At 44.5% G+C, this 21,311-nt stretch overlaps 1 protein-coding gene across 1 annotated transcript; it reads right to left on the bottom strand.

Moving 5' to 3' along the window:
• Positions 1-1,376: 1,376 nt before the first annotated feature.
• Positions 1,377-20,560, bottom strand: LOC131237484 (protein NRT1/ PTR FAMILY 5.10-like). Its single transcript, XM_058235277.1, has 4 exons — positions 20,384-20,560; positions 19,927-20,144; positions 3,750-4,255; positions 1,377-2,255 (listed from the first exon to the last, which is right to left on the bottom strand). Exons 1-4 carry the CDS (start codon positions 20,499-20,501, stop codon positions 1,436-1,438), a joined length of 1,662 nt encoding a protein of 553 aa, XP_058091260.1. The 5' UTR covers positions 20,502-20,560; the 3' UTR covers positions 1,377-1,435.
• Positions 20,561-21,311: the final 751 nt, after the last annotated feature.

Genomic DNA, 21,311 nt, shown 5'->3' with positions numbered 1-21,311 from the left:
CATAGAGCTATCCCAGTCAATTTGGCGGTGCGGAGATTCAGCATCTCCATTGCTTCTCGTTGTGAATGTTGTAGAGTTCCTCCTCCCAGTCATCCACTTTCCACCTCCTCCTATGGTATTGCCTCGTCGCGCTGGGCCTCCTCCCGACGACTCCTTTGCTTTCGGCCCCCACCAGTCCCAGCAGCTTAACACCCAGCCCACTGCCCAATCAGGAGGAGTAGAGGAGTCCTTAGACCACCTATTCAGTCAGGGAATGATTGCTAAGAAGGTTTGGAACCATTTTCACAACATATTTGCCTTTCCTTTCATCCCCAACCAACCCATCCTCCCCCATCTCAAGCAGTGGATCGTAGCGGCCAGCAATCAATCAAGTTTTTCCATTCTTATTGCTCTCCTCCCTAGCTTAATTTTATGGGAAATTTGGATTAGCAGAAACACTGCCCGGTTCGAGGGCCACCCCCATGCCTCCTGTGGGCTGGCTGAACTTAAACACTGATGGTTCTTCCAGAAACAACCCGGGTATTAGTGGAGGAGGCGGTGTATGCAGAGATCACAATGGCAGACTGATTTTTGCTTTCAAACGATAACTTGGGGTGATCTCCAACACGGTGGCTGAAACCAAGGCAATGCTAGAGGGTTTAACCATCTGTTCAAACCTAGGCCTGTCCAAGATTATTGTTGAATCAGATTCTGAAATAGCTGTGAATACAGCTAAAGATCCATCTGCTTCTTGTCCTTGGACCATCTGGTACACCATGGGCGAAATTCATTCCAAACGGCAGCCCCTCAATCTCTCCTTCTCTCATATATTTCGCGAAGGTAACGCGGTGGCGGACACGTTAGCCAGGTCAACCAGCGAAGGTTGCCCCGATAGAACATATTTGCACCCATCCGACCTTCCACCGATCATCAGAAGGATCTTAGTTCTGGACAAATCAGGTCTAGGATCCTTGCGTAGACACTAACCTAGCTGTAAATGGGCTGTATTTACCTAACTGCAGGCTGCTTGCTATCCCTCTGTGTCTTGTCTTTAACGGTTTACATGATAGGAGTGGTCCGTTTTCTTTTTGTTCGGACCCTCCCGAAAGCCTGTACATGTTTTAGATGAATGAATACTAGTGCTCAGTCTCACTTTCCAAAAATAATAATAATAATATGGTGAATCACATGATTGTTGGATTGGACTGATTTTTAGGTTGTCCAACATCATGTTGAGGTGACCTTGATGGACAGACGCCCCACGAGCAAAACTAATAAAATCAGCTTATTCTATAAGTAACGTTGAGAGCCCGGCTCAAAAAAGATTTGCACCTCGAAGATGAATTTGGAATGTGAAGATTTCTCACTATGCTTGGGAGTCATTTCATTAAGGAGTCATTTCATTAATATATAAGGTAAATAGAAAAACAAACTATACCCATCCAATCAATGCACGCTATGGAAGGCCATGGTAGGTTTGCCTGTAAACAAAGCTCTTGGCTGAACAAATATAAAAACATAAACAAAAAACACTCAAACCTGCAAGAAGCCAATAGTAGTAATGTAAATGTGAATTGTTAAGATCGTTGGTTAACCACTCTGGTCTTAGACCTTGGACCAACGAAATGATAAAACTGCTCAGGAAATTTCCGATGCCAAAGATGCTAAGAAAAGCTGCAGCTCCGATGCTCCGCATCCCATGCGGCATCTGATCATAGAAAAATTCCTGCAAGCCCACCACCGTAAACAGGTCCGCGAGTCCGCAAATAATGTACTGTGGTAGCAACCACCAAAAGCTCATAGGAATGGTCGCATTTGGGTGATCGAATGGCGCGTATTCTCTAGCAATTCCAAGTCTTCTCATCTCTACCAATGCTGCTACAACCATGGAAGTCACTGAGAAAAGCATCCCGATTCCAATCCTTTGGAGCATCGTTATGCCGGAGGGGATTCCAGTAAGTCTTCTTGCGATTGGCACTAGGATTCCATCGTAGACAGGGACAAATGCAATAGCTGTTAGGTTTATAAAAACTACTAGGGATGCAGGAGACACCTCAAAGGATGAGAAGATCTTCCTGTTTGTGGTGCTACACTGTTTGGTGAAAAATGTGCCAGGTTGTGCATACACAGCTGCGAACATCAAGCAACAAGACCAGATGGGGACTAGGCGCATGATATGTTTCACTTCTTCGACTTGTGCTGGGGTACATAACCTCCAGCTATTTGGACAACAAGATGAATCCAAGTCATCTACAATGGCAGCCTTGTCCAAGAATCTGCAATTTTCAAATTGGTAATTAGTTGAGAATGCTAACCACATTTATGTGCCACCATTATCATCGGTGAAAAGTCTGTGTAGAGTGAGTACTGAGAGTTGGCCAGCACACAACCTTACCATTGTTGGGTGGGAATATTATCATGCATTTCATAAAATGAGCTCGTAAATAATCACAATTCTTCAGAGGTAGAGAAGGTGTGGCTTAGGAGAAGCACTGGAACTAATTTTCTCCCTAGCGCCTGATCTAGATGGTTGTGCTCATTTTACCGGGGATAGTGTCTGCCAACCCATTTTATTAGTAATGGGGCTAGTGGATGTGGTGGATTGTTGCTGCTTGCATTGTGCTGTATCCGTATGGTCGGTCCTTGTTAGAACAGATTTGAGCAGTTTGTGGAGGCCCAGCTCTTCCTCTCCCCTTTTGGATTCCTCTCAAGTTCTTATGGGTTTCGGTCCCTGTTGAAGTTTGTGTATTGCTGAAGTTGTCTGAGGTTTGGTGTGGGCATTTGTTGAGCCAGTGGAGGTATTTTGGAGTTTATTGGCATTGATTCTTGGCCCGGCTGGCTCCTTTTGTTGGGTATAGTTGTAGTTGGGCTAGTTCTCATGTAGGCCTGATAAGGCTGTTTTATATGATAGGTGATGTCTGTGTGTTTTTTTTTTTTTTTTTTTTTTGGTGCACACCTAAAGCCTTTCTTTTATTTAACAAAGTTACAGGTGATGTGCTCCCACCTTTCTTAAAAAATAAAAATAAAAAATAAAAAATAAAAGATTGCACCATGGATCATTTCTTTAATTTTCTAACCATGCTGGCCATATCATTACCAGTTTTTCATATTCTTTTGGGACCCACCCTTGAGCCGTAGAGGTCAATTAGTTGTGGCTTGGAAGGATGGGAGAGCAACTTATCCCCCCCATGGTGCTTTTATTTGAAAATTGTTGGCTTTGATGGCTGTATTAGTTTCTCCTATTTCAAGGGAGAATGTGCGAGCTGCCAGGAAACTCTTTCAGATTCCTCAAGGGAGCATCGCTGGGTCATTTAGGATGACTTTGATCCGTGGTGCTATCTTTACAATTGAGGGTGCTATCTTGAGGTTGGTGACACTTCCTATTCTTTCTCTTGGCCTTTAATTGCTTATCAGTTTATAGGCCTAGATTCATGTTGATGTCCATTTATTGAGGCTGATCAATGCCTCTATTTTCATGATCTTATTTTTTTCCTACGAGAGCAGGACAATAAACCAATGTACAATGCAGCTTGTTTCTTGAGGTAGGGAGCTACTGCAGTAAACCAATGTACAATGCAGCTTGTTTCTTAAGGTAGGACGATTAAACACCACTCGATATGGCCACGGGATTGAATGGATAACTATCATGGGGTAAATGCAACATTTAGTTGGTATAATTATCGGGCCCACTAGATGAATGATTGAGATTTTAGGTTTTTGTAGGAAATATTCATTCTCTAAACAAGCTTGAATGGGTAGGATTCACTTACTTGAATTGATTGGTCCCAGGACTAACTTCCTTAGCCACAGGAACACATCGGCCACCATCTCGATAATCTTTTCTTGATGGAAGATGCCACTTACGAGCTGCGGCAACAATGACCTTGGCAACTTGAGTCAATGGGCTCTGTCCGCTTGGTATTAGATAGGTGTATGTGTTCGATCCAAAGAGAAAGAGTAAAAGTGCAAACGCCATAGCAATGGTGGGAATCCCGAAGCCAATGGCCCATCCCAGATTGTCTTGAATATAAATTACAGTAAGCATTGCCACACTAGCACCGCTGCTTATCCCAAAATACCACCAATTGAAGAACGAATTCTTGGCCCGTCTCCCTTCTGCGCTATCTTTATCGAATTGATCAGCTCCGAATGCTTGCAGGCATGGTTTATGTCCTCCTAGTCCCATGCCAACCATATACAGTGAAACGAAAAAGAGCATTTCTCGAAATTCAGGAGGAATCACCCTCGCCACTGATATAGTTATCAAGGAAAGTCCCTGCAAGAATTTGTACTCAAATAATTATGAATGTTGATCACGCCATGGATTTTTTAGAAAGTTTCTAATAATAATCTACCTTATATTTGTACTTATAATTAAAACAGTGTGAATCATCACATGGAGTTGTCGCTGGCCTAAGCCATGTGTGTCTGCCATCTAGCCTGTCTAATAGGTTAATCCAATCATTAGGTCCGTATACATCTAAATTGGGCCAAACCATAGTTCCAGAACTTAGCGACCAAAATGGGATTTAAAGCCAAGTCGCTAAGAAAATCACTCATGAATACAACTTGGTTCTTTTTTTTTTTCCCTTCAAGGAAAAATATATTCATAAAAGAAGCATCACCAGAAGATACGGGGGGAAAACCCATTGGGGCAGCCAACATGACAAAAAGAAAGGGACCCGCCCATCGCCTATCTTGTGACTCTATACAATGGAAAGAAGCTCCTCACCTATCAGCCCATCCTAATTGTTCCAAGACCTGTTCTATATATTTAGGACAATGTTACCTCGGATGAGTAGAGGGAGACCCGACACTCGCTCCAGCGTCCAATTCACCTGATAGTCGCTACCCAATTGCGCCAATCCATTCACTATCCCATTAGCTTTTATTTTATTATTTTTTATTTTTTAATTTTTAATTTTTCATCAAGGAGAAGCTGAACACTTTACAACATGAACATTTTTGGGCAGGCCCACCGACAAAATGGAGAGGGCACACCTATCGTAAGACAGAAAGAAGCAAAAAGAAAAATAGAACAGTGGAAGTTAGGCTTCCCTCAGGTTGCCTAGGCCCACTCTATCAAGGAACAACAGTCCTTGAATGTGCGTGGGGAGATCTCCCAATGGTCGGAAGAGCCTGTCCCCTGGACCGTCACTCCCCAATCTGGCGAGGGCATCCACCACCGCGTTAGTCTCCCGAAGGGTGTGCGTGATGTGAATGTTGTTGTCAGATGCCTTAAATCTGACAGGATTTTGAGCCGCTCGACTACTCGAGGCCCGCTTGACTCAAAGTCCAGCGAGCTCGTTTTTTGGGTGTCCATGATGCTCGCCCAGTCGAGGGTCAGGCTCGACCGGTCGAGCGGGTTGCTCAACCAGCCGAGGCCCTCCTTCGACTAGTCAAGGTTATGTAGATCCTGCCCGGACTGCGTAAATTTGAGGTGGTTTCCGGACTTTTCCAAAGGAGGTGCATAAATGGAGTTTCCTAAACTATAAATAGGGGTCCCTAGGGCTATTCTAAAGGATTCAAAAGCTTTCTAAAAGTTTTCCAAGGGTGCCTAAAAGGGTTTTAGGATTTCTAAAGGGTGTAGCAAGGGTGAGATTCGAGGTTGTTCGAATCAGGTAAGTCCTCTCTCTTTTTAATTTCTATTTTCATAGTGGAGATCTGTCGCTTTGTGCTGTGGTTTTTTCCCGCAAAGATTTTCCACGTTAAATCTGTGTTCTCTTGTGTTTGCTTGGCGCCATTGGATTGCTATCCTCGATCTAGATCTGCGTGATTACACAACACAAATCCCCAACAAATGTCCATATTGCTCATGAGAGCGCGAATCCTCGTCTTCCAGTACCACATGGGCCATGAGCACAAATCATAATTTAAGATGGTGGAGACCATAGATTTTAAGCCGCTTGCCACCTCCACCTTTGAGAAACCCAGCCTCACACACTCTTAAGGCCATTCATGATAGCTTTAATCTCCGCCCTCGTATTGGATTCGAACCCGTAGGCAGAAGAGAAAATAAAAAGGAACTCGCCGGATGAATTCCTACCAACTCCACCACCTCCTGATGGGCTTGGATTGCCCAACGCTGACCCATCAACGTTAATTTTGATCCAACCAGGTTGGGGCTTGATCCACTTGACCACTTGAAGCCTGGTCATGGAGGGTGCATGAGTGGCAATCCCCAAGGTGTTGAGGGTTAACGATGTGGACAAATTAGGAGAGTTGGGCATCGGGAGGGAAGGGGCGATACGGCTGATCCTGTAGAGGATGTTGAAGATGACTCTGTCACTTCTGGTCACGGAGCCGTCGAACCGGGCTGCATTCCTCGCCTTCCACAACTCTTAGAATATGAATGCTGGGATAATACCCCTCAAGAGGAGCAACGAACTCAACGAGGAAGGGGTGGCCCACCAATGTGTGGCCCTACCAATTGCTGAAGAGGGGGAATGGGCGTGGATGCTAAAGAGGCTACCAAAGTGCTCCCACACCTATGACGCCGTGACACCAGAGGCAAAGATGTGGTCGGTCATTAAATGGAGCATAGCAGGTGCACATTAACATGATGTTATCTCCTTTCCTCTGAATTCTAGCATCGACCAAGATGGCCTTGTGAATTATTTACCATGTGAAAAGAGAGAGTTTGGGAGGGAGCTTGGTGTGCCATGCCCATTTCGACCAAGGCTTCGTGTCACCACGAGGACAGATGGTATTCCAAGCTAGGCCCGCAGAAAATTCGCTCAACGTGGAGCCGGACCAGATGCATCTATTGGGGGAGGTAGAAGTGAATGTACCATCTTCTGAGACATGGTCGAGAACTAACTGCGGAAGAAGGTGACTGACTAGGGACTGCGAGGCCCATCCAATCTATCCCATTAGCTTCACACGGGGAGTAAGTCACCTAATCTTTCCTCTTCTTTTAAGATCATAAAAACGAGCCCTCCAGTACCACATGTTCCAATTAGGAACAAAATCCTTACTGAACATATCAACCACAGATTTCACGTCGCTTTCCACAACAATTTTTTAGTAGCCACCTATCTATATACAATGCAAGTCACTTTCCAAAACAATTTTTTAGTAGCCACTATCTATATACAATGTGAGGCCCTCCAACAACACCCAAACTACTGCCCAAACAGACACAAGGGAAACCTCATTCTCCTTGGCCTTCGGTACAGAAGTCATTGTCCTAGTCGAGATCAGACTCCCCACTGCTCAGACCCGCTCCCATGACGAAGAACAGAACATCGAGCAGATGACGTTAGAACTGGACTTAGTCGAGGAGAGAAGGGAATAAGCCCAACTCAGAGTTGCAGCTTGACAACAGTAGGTAGCTCATTTCTACAACTCCAAATTAAGGATGATGAGATTCCGAACGGGGGACCTTGTCCTCCGCAGAACCTTCCAAAATACCAAAGAACCCGTCTCAGGAACTCTGGGTCCGAACTGGGAAGACCCTTATGCAGTAACAAGTACAAGCTGACTAGGAACTTACCGACTCGAAGACTTGGAGGGACGGCCTCTGCCACATCCATGGAACACCGAGCACCTAAAAATCTACCATGTATGATCGACCGAGCTCAAGCTCAAAGTTCATAGTTTCCTATTGCACTGAATCTGTGATGTCGAAATCTACTCCTTTAAGAAATTCAATTAAGGGAATTTTTCATTCTACTCTCCCTTTTACTAAGTGGCTTGGCCTACCAAAACCCTACTAAGGGGTTCCCTTTGAACAAGGGAAGAAATGTCGTCATCAACGATCTGACCCCAAAGAAGAGGTCGGACATTCTACTATCATCACTACTTGGAAAAGCATAGTCCAAAAAAAGATAACTCGAATCAAGGAACGTACTTAAAAAATTCACTTGACAAGCCATTGCAACAAAAAACTTTCTTTTCATCAATATACTCTAGAAATTACAAGAAAGTAAAAGTACATATACAAAAATTATGAAAAGAGATAAATGATGCTCAAAGAGAATCGCCAGTTCTGGGCTCCGCAGAGGCAGAAACTTCAGCAAGAGGAGAGACCTCGACAGGAGTGGAGGCCTCAAAAGCAGCCTCGATCAAACCATCCAAATCTATGCCAGGATGCCTTTGCCTGACCAACTCCTCATACCGAGTAAAGCCCATACTAAAATAGTCTTCGATCTCATCAGTGTAAGGCCCGTATCCTAGATCGTACCATTCTATAGGCTTCCGCGGTCCTCCCGGTCGAATTTTAGAAACCCTCAACCTGTATCCGATATTTGCGCGCGATCCTAAGCCGAGTCCTGCATTTCAAAGTCGGCCTGACTCAAAACTTGTACCCTTACAACCGTGCCATCGTTACGGTTCCGATGTCATATCTTACGCGCCGAGGTCATACCCGGGCCAGGAGTTGTGGACCCGCGTTCAGTTTGAGAAAAACGACTCGCGTTGCAAATACCGAGGGAACCTCTACGACACATCACATCAATCCATCAATTAAATGTCAAGTACAACTCCCATCCCCAAGTACAACCACCCCTTCCCAAAGTCAACTCTCTCTCTTACAATTAAGTACACCCATTCATCACTCACCATCCTTCTCTCCCATCACATCTCTTACATCACTCTCTCTCTCATCTCTCTCTCATTACTCCCACGCAACCCCAAAGGAGAGCCAGGCTATGTGTGGCCCACTTCCTATTCCTCTCATCCTAGGTACTCAAATTTCATCTTCAACCATCAAAAGGAAGCCAAGGAGCAAAGGAAGCCATAGGAGCTAAGAAGAAGGCCAATCGGTGGGTGATCTACCGTTGATTATCAATTTGATGGCCCACTTGTGATGGGACCTACTTTGATGTATGTGTTGAAATTAAGAGGGGCCCATGGTGGTAGGGTCCCTCCCCTACACCGATTCTCTCTCTCTCTCTCTCTCTCTCTCTCTCTCTCTCTCTTTCTTTGTTCATGGCCCACCATGATGATGTAGGTGTTTATCCATGATGTCCATTTAGAGGACCACACCACTGTCCCAAAGCGGGGCCCACCTTACTGCCATGACCGGGGACCACCATTGTTGTCCGTTTAGGGTGGCCCGGACCATAGGCAAAACACAAATATCACCTTGATCTAAACACGGTGGGCCACGTGTGTGTGGGACCCACGTGTGATGTGAGGGTTTTATCCAGACCGTCCGTACAGTGTACCCCACATTAATGTATATGTTTCATTCCGTGCCATCCACCGTCCAGGGGTCTGGACGGTGGAGCCTACCTTAGATGCATGTGTTCTACTCTCACGCCATCCATCTATTCTTGCATGGGACCCACCCGACACATGCTGCACGTGTGGGGTGTGGGGCCCACCTTGATGTGTATATCCTGTATCTATACAGTCCGGTGCTGTAGGGCCAGCTGTACTAGCTATTTCCAAGCCGTTTGTCAATAGATGTCCAGGGCGTGGACGTTTAAACAGCACCAAAAAAAAATAATAAATAAATAAAATAATATTATTATATATTATATATACATACATATACTAAATAATATTATAATATTATGGTGGCCCCACGTGGGACCCACCTGATGGAAGCAGATTGGCTGGTGTACGCTGGCCAGCAACTAGCTATTTTGCTGCTGTCTTAGCGCATGCAAGTTCTGTGGGCCCTGATCGTGATGGGTGTTTTGATCCACACCATCCACTCCAAATGAAGCAGATTCAAATCTCTAGTAGGCCACGTGCGTGGACCTCACCCTGATGTATTGATCTCCATCGTCCAGTAGCAGTGGACGGTGGGATCCACCTTATCTTGATGTACGTATTGCATCTCCACCGTTTAGTTAGGACGGTGGGACGCACTAGATATATGTATTACATATTCACACCGTCCCTGATGAGGGACATGGATACCCACCATGATGTGTTGTTCTCCACACCGTCCAGTCTCTTACGGTGTCACCCACCTGATCGTATATATATTATATAATATATATTAACATATATATATATTATGGTGGACCCTCATGGGACCCACATACGTGAGAGTAGATTGGATGGTGTATCTCACATCAGCTACATAGGTGCTGTGATTGACGTCAGCTGGCTATGTGGGTCTGATATGGGGAATGTGATATCTAGATTGTCCATTTGCTATGTGGGCCAACCGTGATGTAAGTGTTTTATCTACACCATCTGCAAATCCCACATTGATTGTATTTACTTTATATCCAATGTCCATCTACACCATCTGTGCAGTGGATCCCACATTGATTGTATTTACTTTATATCCAATGTCCATCACAGTAGATGGACGCCCTCTGATTGTATGAGGCCTACCTTGATGGGCTGTCCAGACCATGGACTCCACCATGATGTATGTACTATATTCACACCATCTGTCCATTTATGGTGGGACCCACCCTGATGTAGTGTTGTATCCACTTCGTGCATCCATGGGTCGCAGCGAGGCCACCTTAAATTATGTATTCTATATCCCCACAGTCCTCTTGACTGGGACAGTGGGATGCCACACCATTATGTATTTGTTTCATCCACACCGTTCAGATAGTGCTGGACGGTGCTGGACAATGTTTAGATGGTGTTGTGGGCTCCACCGCGATGTATGTTGTACCCACGTTACCCATATGGTGGGGGCCCATTTGCTGAGTATGTGGGCCCACCTGTATGTATATTCGCCCATTGGTGCGGCCTATGTGTTGCAGCCAACTTAATGTATATTGGCTCATTGGTGCAGCCCATATGTTGCGACCCACTTGATGTATATTGGCCCATTGGTGTGGTATTGGCTCATTGGTGCGGCCCATTGAGCGGCTCATCGTGTTGAAGATGAAGCCCATGTACTAAGGCCCATGTGATGTATGTATGGCCCATGGGATGCGGCCCACTTTGATTACATGATGCCCAAGTACGAGGCCCATGTGATGCGGCCCACTTGATGTGTATATATATGCCCATGTGATACGGCCTATTGTGATGTGTATTAGGCCCATGGGACATGGCCCATTATGATGTATCTCAGGCCCATATGATGAGGCCCATTGTAACGTATTTCTGACCCATTTGGTAAGGCTCATTAAGATGTATTTCTAGCCCATATGATTAGGCCCATTGTGATATATTCGACCCATATGATGAGGCCCATTGCATTGTATATTAAACCTCTGTGTCTAAAGCCATGGGCCCACGATATTTGACTCTATGTGGGCTACTCCTTCGGAGCAATGTTGGTTAAATATCCACATTGATGGGCAATGATAGTTAGATGTCCACACTATGACCTTCCCTTAGGCCTTGTTCAGCTGATTCCAATTGCCAAGGTCGATTCCGATTGTCGAGGCCAATTATGATTATCGAGGCAGATTCCGATTGCCAAAGTCGATTCCGATTGTCAAGGCTGATTCCGATTATTAAGGCCGATTCCAATTGTCGAGGCCAATTCCAATTGCCGAGGCCGATTATTAATGCCAATTCCGATTGCCGATTTCGATTCCTGAGGCCGATTCCGATTGCCGAGGCCGATTCTGATTGTTGAGGCCGATTCTGATTATTGATGCTGATTATCGAGGCCGAATGTCAAGGCCAAATATCGAGGCCGATTATCGAGGATGGTTGTCGAGGGCAATTATCGAGGCCAATTGTCGAGGCTGATTATTGAGGCTAGTTATCGATACTGATTATGAGTTTGTGACAGCATGGCATTATGATACCTACACCTTGGAGCCTACCTTGTGTATATATTAGGCCCCATAAGGAAGTCCAGTTTATTGCGGGATAGAGAGGGTAAGGAAGCCCACTTATTGCACTTAGACTCGGATCTGCCCTCGGTGGGGGATATTGTGACGCTCCATCACTATGATTATATATGGGAGAGCGTACGTGCGTAGACACTGAGTGGGTGGGGCATGAGGATCTGAGCGAGCTACCAGTGATTGGTATGCTACTGTGCACACAGTGAAGCCAGAACTTTATCCCCACATCGGGAGCATCATCCGATGTTGTGGTGGCTATAAGTTAGATTCTTTCTATAATTACCGTGACATGTTTTAAATCAATGAGCCTATTTTGATATTTGGACTAGATCCGACATCCTTCTATGGACCCCCATCATTCGTATGCATGTTGTGATGGGTGATTGATTAAAGTAGATGTCATTGGGCTGAGATGTTTATGAGACTCCTTGTGAGATGAAGTTATCCCCGCATGATCTCACGATATGCACAGGTTTGATGTATAACCTAGATGAGGTTGATGGTATTCATGACTCTTAAGGATTTGCATATTGCATGGCATCATCGACATCTGATATTTAGCTCTCTATGATTTTCGCATTTGCATAGTCTATCCGCATTGCATATTTTGATATTGAATGATTTATAGACTTACAGTATTTTTGCTTACTCTGATATTGTATGATTTATGATCTTGCTAGTATTTTTGACATTGTATGATTATGGTGTGGTATTTGTGTGCTTGGCACTTATCTTACGCACACACTTTCACCACCCTCTAAGCTTTCTATAAGCTTATACACGATAGATGCGTGTAGGTGGCATTAGGTTGCAGCAGCGTTGAGCATAGAACGTGCAGCGAACTCTTGGAGCTTTGATTTTGATATATGTATTTTCCTTTCAGCATTATATTCAAATGATTATATTAGTGGATATGTGATGATGATGTTGCCTTTTTTATTTAGGTAAACTTGTGGTTATGCTTATTACGAGTTAAATGTACATTGGGAAATCCTCCTTATAGGATCCTAGTATCGGAATCTGGCGTATGGACGCTGGGAGCCGAGAATGGGGTACTACGGAGGCTGTCGGCACCAGATTCTGCGATCGAAAATTTTGTGAGCCCGATTTTCGAGTTTGGGGCGTGACAATCGGTGTGCTCATCGGAAGCTTTAAAGGCTTCCACCACCCTCGACCTGATGCCAAGGATAAAGGCTTCGACCTCGGTCAGTCAAGCTGAGGCCTCCACGGACTTGGAAACCACCTCCGTTAGAGTAGCCTCCAACTTCCTCTCGGCCTCCAAGGCCGCATCCAATCTCTGCCTCTCGGCCTCTAGGGCCCCTCCGACCTCTGCCTCTCAGCTTCAAGGACCGCATCTGACCACAGCTTCTTGGCTATCAGGGCCTCCAGAGCAGACTGCTTCGAGACACTTTCAAGGAGGGTGTCATCAAGTTAAGCCCTTAAGACCCTCCGGTCCTCCCCAAGCACGCACAAAGCTCCCTGCGGGACCTCAGCCTGGGCCATGGCGGCGTCCCTGTCGCTCGCCACGATTTGGAGCTCGGCGGTCTTTCCTTGGAGATCAGCCTCCAGCTTCTCACAATCAAAGTCGATCTCTTTGAAGACTAGTCAGGCTCTTAGGAGAGTTGGGGTGATCTAAAAAAATGAAAATGAAGTCAGAAAAGTGAGAAAAAAATAAGCGAACAGAGCTCGGCAAACACTCTTGAGACATACCTTCAGAAGGCCAATAGCCGCCTCCCGCAGAATATCCATCGGATGAAGGACAGATGCAGCGAGGATCTCCTGCTCGTCCACATGACGAGAAGTAAACCTGGTGAGCTTTGCCAAAGGACCTGGCTCAGAAGTCGAGCCACTACCCTTCGCCTCAGCAGGAACCCTAGCCCCAGGAACAGACTGGGCTCCTTCCTTCGCCCTAAAGACCGGAGCTCCAGCGTCAGGAGCATAGCAAGCCCCTCTTCGGGGGGAACTGGAATCACCCCCTCAGGCCTCTGAGTAGGGGCTTCGTCCAACACACCCTCTAGCTCTAGAGCTGCCGCAGCAGCGGAGGAAACTTCTTCCTTAGGCCAACCAGCCAGAGGAGGAACCCCGGGCGGAGGCTGAACTGTCACAAGGGCTAGCCCCTTGGTCCTGCGAGGGACTATGCCCTCCTTCATCCTCTTCTTGAGCCGATCTACCTCAGCAACAAGAGGAAGCTTCAACTTCTTAAAAGGGCGGGAAGCAGTCAACAAAGATAGAGGAGATTCTACTCACTTGGTCTAGGAGTGACTTCGGCAATTCGGGCCTAGAACAAAGTCAGAGGGGTGATCGGCACCTTCCAACTTCGCTTAGGACGCTTCACCAATCGTGCACAGGCAACACGTTGAAGCCGAGAAGGGGAGAGCTCAAATTGAACGCGAGAAGAGCCCACTGCACAAAAGGAAAAAGATCAATAACAAATCCAAACTCAACTTAACTACGACTCAATGATTCCTGACCTAGAGTCATGAACTCAGCGAGAACTCTGATCGTTAGGTATGCCCACTCCCCAGACATAAAGAACCACTTATCTTTCCACCTCTCATTAGATGAAGGGTTGCCGGTGATGAGCGCCTTACCTTGATTGGCCCGGGTGGAGAAATAGTACTATCCCAAGTTCAAAGGATTGACCTTAAATTTGTACAAATACAAAATTTCAGCTACTAACAACTCAAGAAAGCCAAGCTACTACCAAAGTACACAAGTCCCAAGTAAGGCCCTCCAAGCATTTGGGATCTACTGGCAAGGGGCCAACCTCACGTAAGCAAGGACCTTCTAGATTGTGGAGTGCAGGGGTAAAAAAAGACTATACTGCAGAGCCATAACATAGATGGCCAACTCGACCGCGTGAGGCTAGCCAGACACCTCCCTAGGCTCCGGAGCTCTGAGTACAATCGACTCAAGGATATGATAATCTCCCCAGACCCGAATTAGGTCGACCTCAGTCATGGTGGAGCCAAAAGTACCGACCTTTATAACTTCGGCATTAGGACCACCTGGTCCTAGCCGGACTCCCTCATCGCTCAAACCCTAGAATCCGACCTCTTCATCCCCCATGTTCGAAGAAGAGGGGATAACTCTATTCGGTATAGAATCCTTAAGGGAATCGTACGAGTTGTTGTGAAAAGCTCCCAACACTGACCTAACCCTAGACTAGTCTAACATCTTGGCTAAATAAGGAAAGAAAAAAGGAAAAAAGCAAGCCGGAGAAAAGGAAAACTGTCGGAAAGAGGGAAATAGAGAGGATTTCTGACTTATCGGAAATCGCCTAATCCGTTAAAGAGCATATGGAAAAGAGGAGAAGTGAGGAGCTCTGAGCATCCCACCCCCTCTTACAAACATCCAGCCCAATGCATTAATGAGGCCCAATCAATACTTGCGCATGAGGAGATGCAACATCGCACAAGAATGCCCTCTTTGCAGGGCACATGGCATGTAGCAACCTCGAGCGCTGAGCCACAGATAGCTAGCGCTTGAGAGCGACGTCGTTATCCAAAGAGACACCATCATCATTACTCATACCTCGAGCTCCGCATCCACTGCCCCTATCATCCATGCTGGCAAAATGACAGTTCGTCCTCGGCCTCCCGACCTGCTCAGCAATATAGCTTGATTCAATTTCAGGGACGATTCAAAGATTGCCTAACCTGGCCAAGTTCATACTTATCAAGCCCGCTACGCAACCTAGTAAGTAGGGGGCTTACTATTATGGGAAAAATAGACTGACCTACTATTAACAGGCAAGGTCAACAATTCGAACAACAACTGGTGCAACTAAGAGGTCCGACCCCTTTGACCGAGCATGGGGAAAGGCCAAGCTCGACTTGTTCGACTGAGTGCAAAGGAAGGTCGAGCTCAACCTCAAGACGCGACTTCGAGACAGTCATCTAAAGGGAGTGAACTAACCCACCTCAGGTCGGCAATACCCGTCGACCTTAGTTGTGAATCAGGTCGGGCCACTTTGGGACAGTTGAACCCGCCCTCTGTGGGATTCGACCTGACCTCAATCAGGTCGGTCCATGTCCTCGGCCAAAGGTCGTGGAAACCGACCCCTAGCTGTTCGCCTCGAGATTCTAGCCAAGGATCTAGAAAGATCCACCATGCAAGGAATTCGAATCCTACTCTAATCAGTTCTTACAAAATAGGAACTGGTGCCCTCCACAACACCGCCTCTTCTCACCTATAAATAAGAAAGCCCCAAAGGTGAAAGGTACGCACAATCTCTAGCCATAAGCCCTAATATTCAACTAGACCCAGATTCTTGTCCTGACTTACGCATCGAAGGGTCTCCTGCACGAGCCAGGGTCTTCCTCGTTTATCCTTGTTGTAGGTTCACGAAGACCAAGGAGAGTTAACCGGATTTCTGAATAAACAGAAAGTATAAATATAACACATACATCATGGTGGGGCCACGGAATTTGATGATGTCAACACACCACTGAGGTCTATGGTATGTGGCGGACCACGCAATCCCCTTCCTAGATAACGAGCTCATGCCCTGCCAGGATGGACTTAGGCTATCCTCATGGTGAGACTCGCATGATACAGAGCCTAGATAAGGAGCTCATGTCCAGCTAGGGTGCATGATAGGTAATAGACGTGGCACCTCACCTCATAGATGATTTATGACTTAGAGAAGCTTTTATGTCGCAATCTACACCAACTCATTTTGAATGGAAAATTTGGTCATGAAAATGAGAGATGTTTTAATAATTTTAAGAAATTTGCTACAACCAAACAACTTAAACATAAACAAATACAAAATTTATATTAGAAGTTTTCGCCCCACAAAATGCCCACAATGAGCATGGAGACCCATTGTAGCCAATGCATCCCACCATTTTAATCAATGTGACTTAGCTACTGCCCCGGAAGTACTGATGTGGGTGGTCCCCTTAATGTAGGGGCCATATCGTGTAATATACATGCATAATTGCAAGGACCGTGCTATGCATCAGATATGGAAATCCGAAGAACTATAGGGCGTACCTTGTTGGGACGGCATCACTGTAGGCTTGATGCCTCAGTCTTCCTCTTCTTACACCCTTAGATAAGTTTTAATGAGATTTTTGCTTCTATCGATCGTGTTGGATTGGAGACACAACCCTATTTTATAGTTAAAGAGGGCAAAGGAGTTTAAGCCCATCAAAACTCCTCTCCTTAAAAGGCTCTACACGAATTAGGTAATCCCAATCTCACTTCGATACTATGTATTATAGTTCTAGCATCCCACGTCTTACACCATTTTTTGGACGCATCACAACTTAGTCGGGTCCACTGGTGCACCCGATCACATTATCCAACCTTTAGGACAATCCAGACCATTGATCAATAAGGCCTACCTTATAGAATTCTTACACATCAATGATAAATTTTTCATATATCTACACTACCCATCAATTTTGTCCACTTATTTTACTGCACGAACCCAAAAATGAAGCAGATAAGTATCTCAGGTGGATCACACCAAAGGAAAGAGTGGCGAATGACTATTAAAAACTTTTGGTGTGCCACGAAGTTATATTTTTTGTTTTTGCCGTTTACCTGGTCAATAGGTTGAATGGAAAATAAACATTACAGTAGCCCCATGAATTTTTTAACAGCGGGATTTCAATGACTACTGTATCTTGTGGTCATGTGGTCCAGTTGAGATTTTTATCTGCTTCATTTTTTGACTTATATTATAAAATGAGCTGGAAAAATGTATGGATGGAATAGATATATAAAAAATATATCGAGGTGTGACCCACGGTCAGGGGACCACCCACATTGCTGGTTCCACGGTGCGCTTAATGGTTCCCGCGACGGGGACTTGGGTGCAACCCGAACAGGGCCCTGACTATAGGCCAAGGTCGAAGCATGCAATGTGTATCCACGCTGTCCAGCCGTTTTTTGAGTGTATTTTAAGTCATTGTCCCTAAAATGAAACATATTCAAATATCTGATGAACCACCCCATAGGAAACAGTGGTCATGCTGTTAAAAAATTCCTGGAGTCGATTGTAATGTTTGCTGACCATCCAACCTGTTGATAAGCTCATACAGACCTGGATGAAAGGAAAAAACAAATATCAGTTTGATCCAAAACTTTCGTGGCCTGCAAAAGGTTTTTAATGATTAATAACCACTTTTTACCGTGGTGTGGTTCACCAAAATTCGAATCTGTTTCATTTTCAGGAAGTTGATCTATAATAAACTGAAAAAAATAGATGGACATAGTGGATACACAATGCATGCATCGAGGTGGGCATTACGGTCATGGTCCCACCCATGTAGCTCGTTCCAGGGTCGCAGCCAAGTCGTGATTTTTTTATTTTTTTATTTTTTTAATTTTTAACACACGCACAAACACACGACCACACACTCAGGCCTTAGTGGGATTTCACCACCTATGGGTGCTCAAACCCTTGACCAGGTGTTGAAACTCCGAAGAGTCTACCACTGGAGCAAGAGAAAGGATCCGGCAGCCAAGTCGTGATTGAATCCCACAACATTTTTGAATGATGAGAGACAAGTGGTAAATCCAAATTTCAATGGTCAAGATCCATCGAATTGGGTCAGGAACGTTTACAATGCTGCTTTTAGGGCACCATTCCTATTAGATCAGATAGCCACAGTTTTTTGTGGGCGATCCAGTCCACATATAGGGTTGTCAATGGTCCAGGCAAAAGTGGATTTTTGAATAGGCCCAGTCTGTCGGGCTCGTGTGAACCGTTCACGATACGGGTTGAAGCCAAACCCAGGTCCAGCCCGTTGACAGCCCTATCCAAACCGGTTCAATCTGGTAAACCCTGGTTCTAAAACTTAGCTGGATTGAAAGTCTATTGGAAATCCATTCCATGGTTTTTATGTTGGCTCGAAAATGTGGAGTTGGTCTAATATTTTCAGGAGAATTATTAAATTTGTTTAGTGGATATACAAGATTTTCCGGTGAAATTCAGAAAAGACTAAAGTTTTATTTAAATTCTCGAAATTTTCTATTCCCAAGCTAAAAGTTAGGTTTTATTATTATTCTTTCAGGGGTTATTTGATTTTTCTAATTCCACTTGTAATCAAGGGTAGATAAATAATAATTTTCAGTTGAAATTGTCGCCTGCTTACCAAGGTGATGTTGATGGCACCATCTTTGAAAACTTTTGATTAAACAAAAAAAAAAAAAAAAAAAAAAAAAACTTTAAAATTGTGGGGCCCATCACAATGTTTGTCTGATGGGCATTGTCCATCCAGTCCCATCAGATTATTTTAGGGCATGAGCCCATAAAGGAGGTAGATCCAAATCCAAAGTTCAAGAGGATTACACCACAGAAACCATGAGAATTGATAGCCTACCGTTGAAAACTACTTGGGGGCTCACAAGCTCGATCAAGCTGATATATATATATATATATATATATATATATATATATATATATATATATATATATATATATATATATATATATATATATATTTCCCCTTATCAATGAGTGTGTGACCTTATGAACAAATTCGAGAGCAGATAAACATCACTCATAGGGAGGAAAGGCGCCTTTAGGACCACTATTGCCTGAGGTGTGGTTCATTTGAGCTTTAGATCTGCCTTATTTTAGGCTCATGCTATATAACATGCTAATACAACAGATGGACAGTCTAGATAAGTTACATACATCACGGTGGGACCCACAAATTTATATTAGTATTAACAAGGTTATTTTCAAACCAAATTTCAAGGTGAAAATCCTCCTCAATTTCCACCTCATACAAGCATATAGAAAAAGTAATTATTACCTATCTTCTTGTATTTTCCATGGTAAATCGAAAATCATACAGCCCATAGGAAAAGCTTGCTAATGAAATAATTGACTAATATAAATAACCAACAAAATAGTCTGAACCAAACATGGTTTCTGTGAAAGCAAGGACTTGATAATCAAAGAAATGTTGAAAACACCCCTGTGAAGTTGTTCCGTGGGTTTTCTTGAATTTGCAGTATTATAACAATTGCAAGGTATTGGTGAGTCAAGTTGAATTTTTTACTTGTTTTTTTTCCGATTTTGACAAGCCGAGTCGAATCAATTGATTTGAACTGAGTATCCAATGATTCATAACCGGGTCTTGACTCCTTTCCTTTTAGAGCATTGAAGAAATCTGTTCGGAGTGGAGACGAGCTTTTTCATGATTTTTAAACTGAGCAAACAAATGATGTGGTAGAGAGAGAAGCTGACCAGGAGATAAATCAGCGACGAAATGAGTATGGTCCGGTAGCGGCCCAAATAGGAGTCGGCGATGAACGCTCCAAGCAACGGAAGTAGGGTTGATACACCGCTCCAAATGTTCACATTCTTCGCTGCAGACACAGTCGACTCGTTCAGGACAACGGTGAGATACATGATCAGATTTCCTGAGATGCCATTGAATGCGAATCTCTCAGCAACTTCGACCCCTGCAATATGAATGGAAGAATTTCAGATTAGTCAGTCAAGGACTATAATTATGGGAGGCCACCCTTCATGTGTCTGGGATGGACGGCTACGCACGATCTTCATCCAATGGCCATCCATGGATGGGGCCTACAAGGTGAACAGTGTGGATCTGCAATCTGATCTACCAGCGATTATGGTTTTGGCAGCAAATTCCACATATACTGATCAAAGGATCCACAATGGAGAAGGTTTACATTACCGATTATGTAAATGGCAGATCTCCATCCTCCAGTGGGCCGGCTTTCCACCGCTTGGTCCACTTCATATTGATGATCATCGAGACCACTTAGCAGAGGAGATATTTGTGAGCCATCCATATCCACTTCTTGAACTGTTTATGGAATTGATCGATTTAGCAATTTAATGATTTTTGTGGCAAGCCAGTTTCATAATAGAGTGCGGATCCTCTGCCTCCCGGAGGCAGGAACTCCCTGCCTCCAGCGTTTTCATTGGCCAACGTCACCATAAGTGCCACGTCATTAAATTTTTTAAATATATTAAAAAAAGTACATTTAATAAGAAGTATAACGGAGACGTTAACGGAAGCGGTTTGCGTGCCGAGTAACTCAGCAGGGTAAGCACACTGAGTAAAGTCTGTGGAGCCCACCGTCGTCATTCGTGCATTGTATCAACTCCATCCATCTCTTTTATCATCTAATTTCAGGGTTTTACAACAAAAATTAATCATATTCAAAGATCAAGTGGACCACACCACCTGAAACAGTGTGAATTGAATTCTACCGTTGAAAAGTTGTTGGGGGCCCATAGAAGTTTTATATCAAGATGATATTTGTTTTTTCCATTCATCCATGTCTTTGTGATCTTATGAACAGTTTGGATGAAAAATAAACATCATTGGGGGCTTAGAAACATTTCAATGGTGAAAATCAATACTTCCACTGTTTCATTTGGTATGGCCTACTTGAGCTTTTGATATACTTCAGTTTTGGGCTCAACCCCTAAAATGATCTGAAAAAATGGATGGACGGCGTGGATAAACCACATGAATTCACAGTGGGCCCAACAGAGTTTACTCAGTACGATAAGACTCGTACGCAATCCGATTTCACATGTCTAGACGCGGATTTCCTGCCAAAGCCTTTTGCAGTAAGATCCTGCGCAAGGAT

Source organism: Magnolia sinica, chromosome 2 (assembly GCF_029962835.1).
Source record: "Magnolia sinica isolate HGM2019 chromosome 2, MsV1, whole genome shotgun sequence".
In the NCBI taxonomy this organism is placed as follows: Eukaryota; Viridiplantae; Streptophyta; class Magnoliopsida; order Magnoliales; family Magnoliaceae; genus Magnolia; species Magnolia sinica.
The sequence above is the reverse complement of the archived record's forward strand: the minus strand, read 5'-3'. Positions and strand labels throughout refer to the sequence as shown.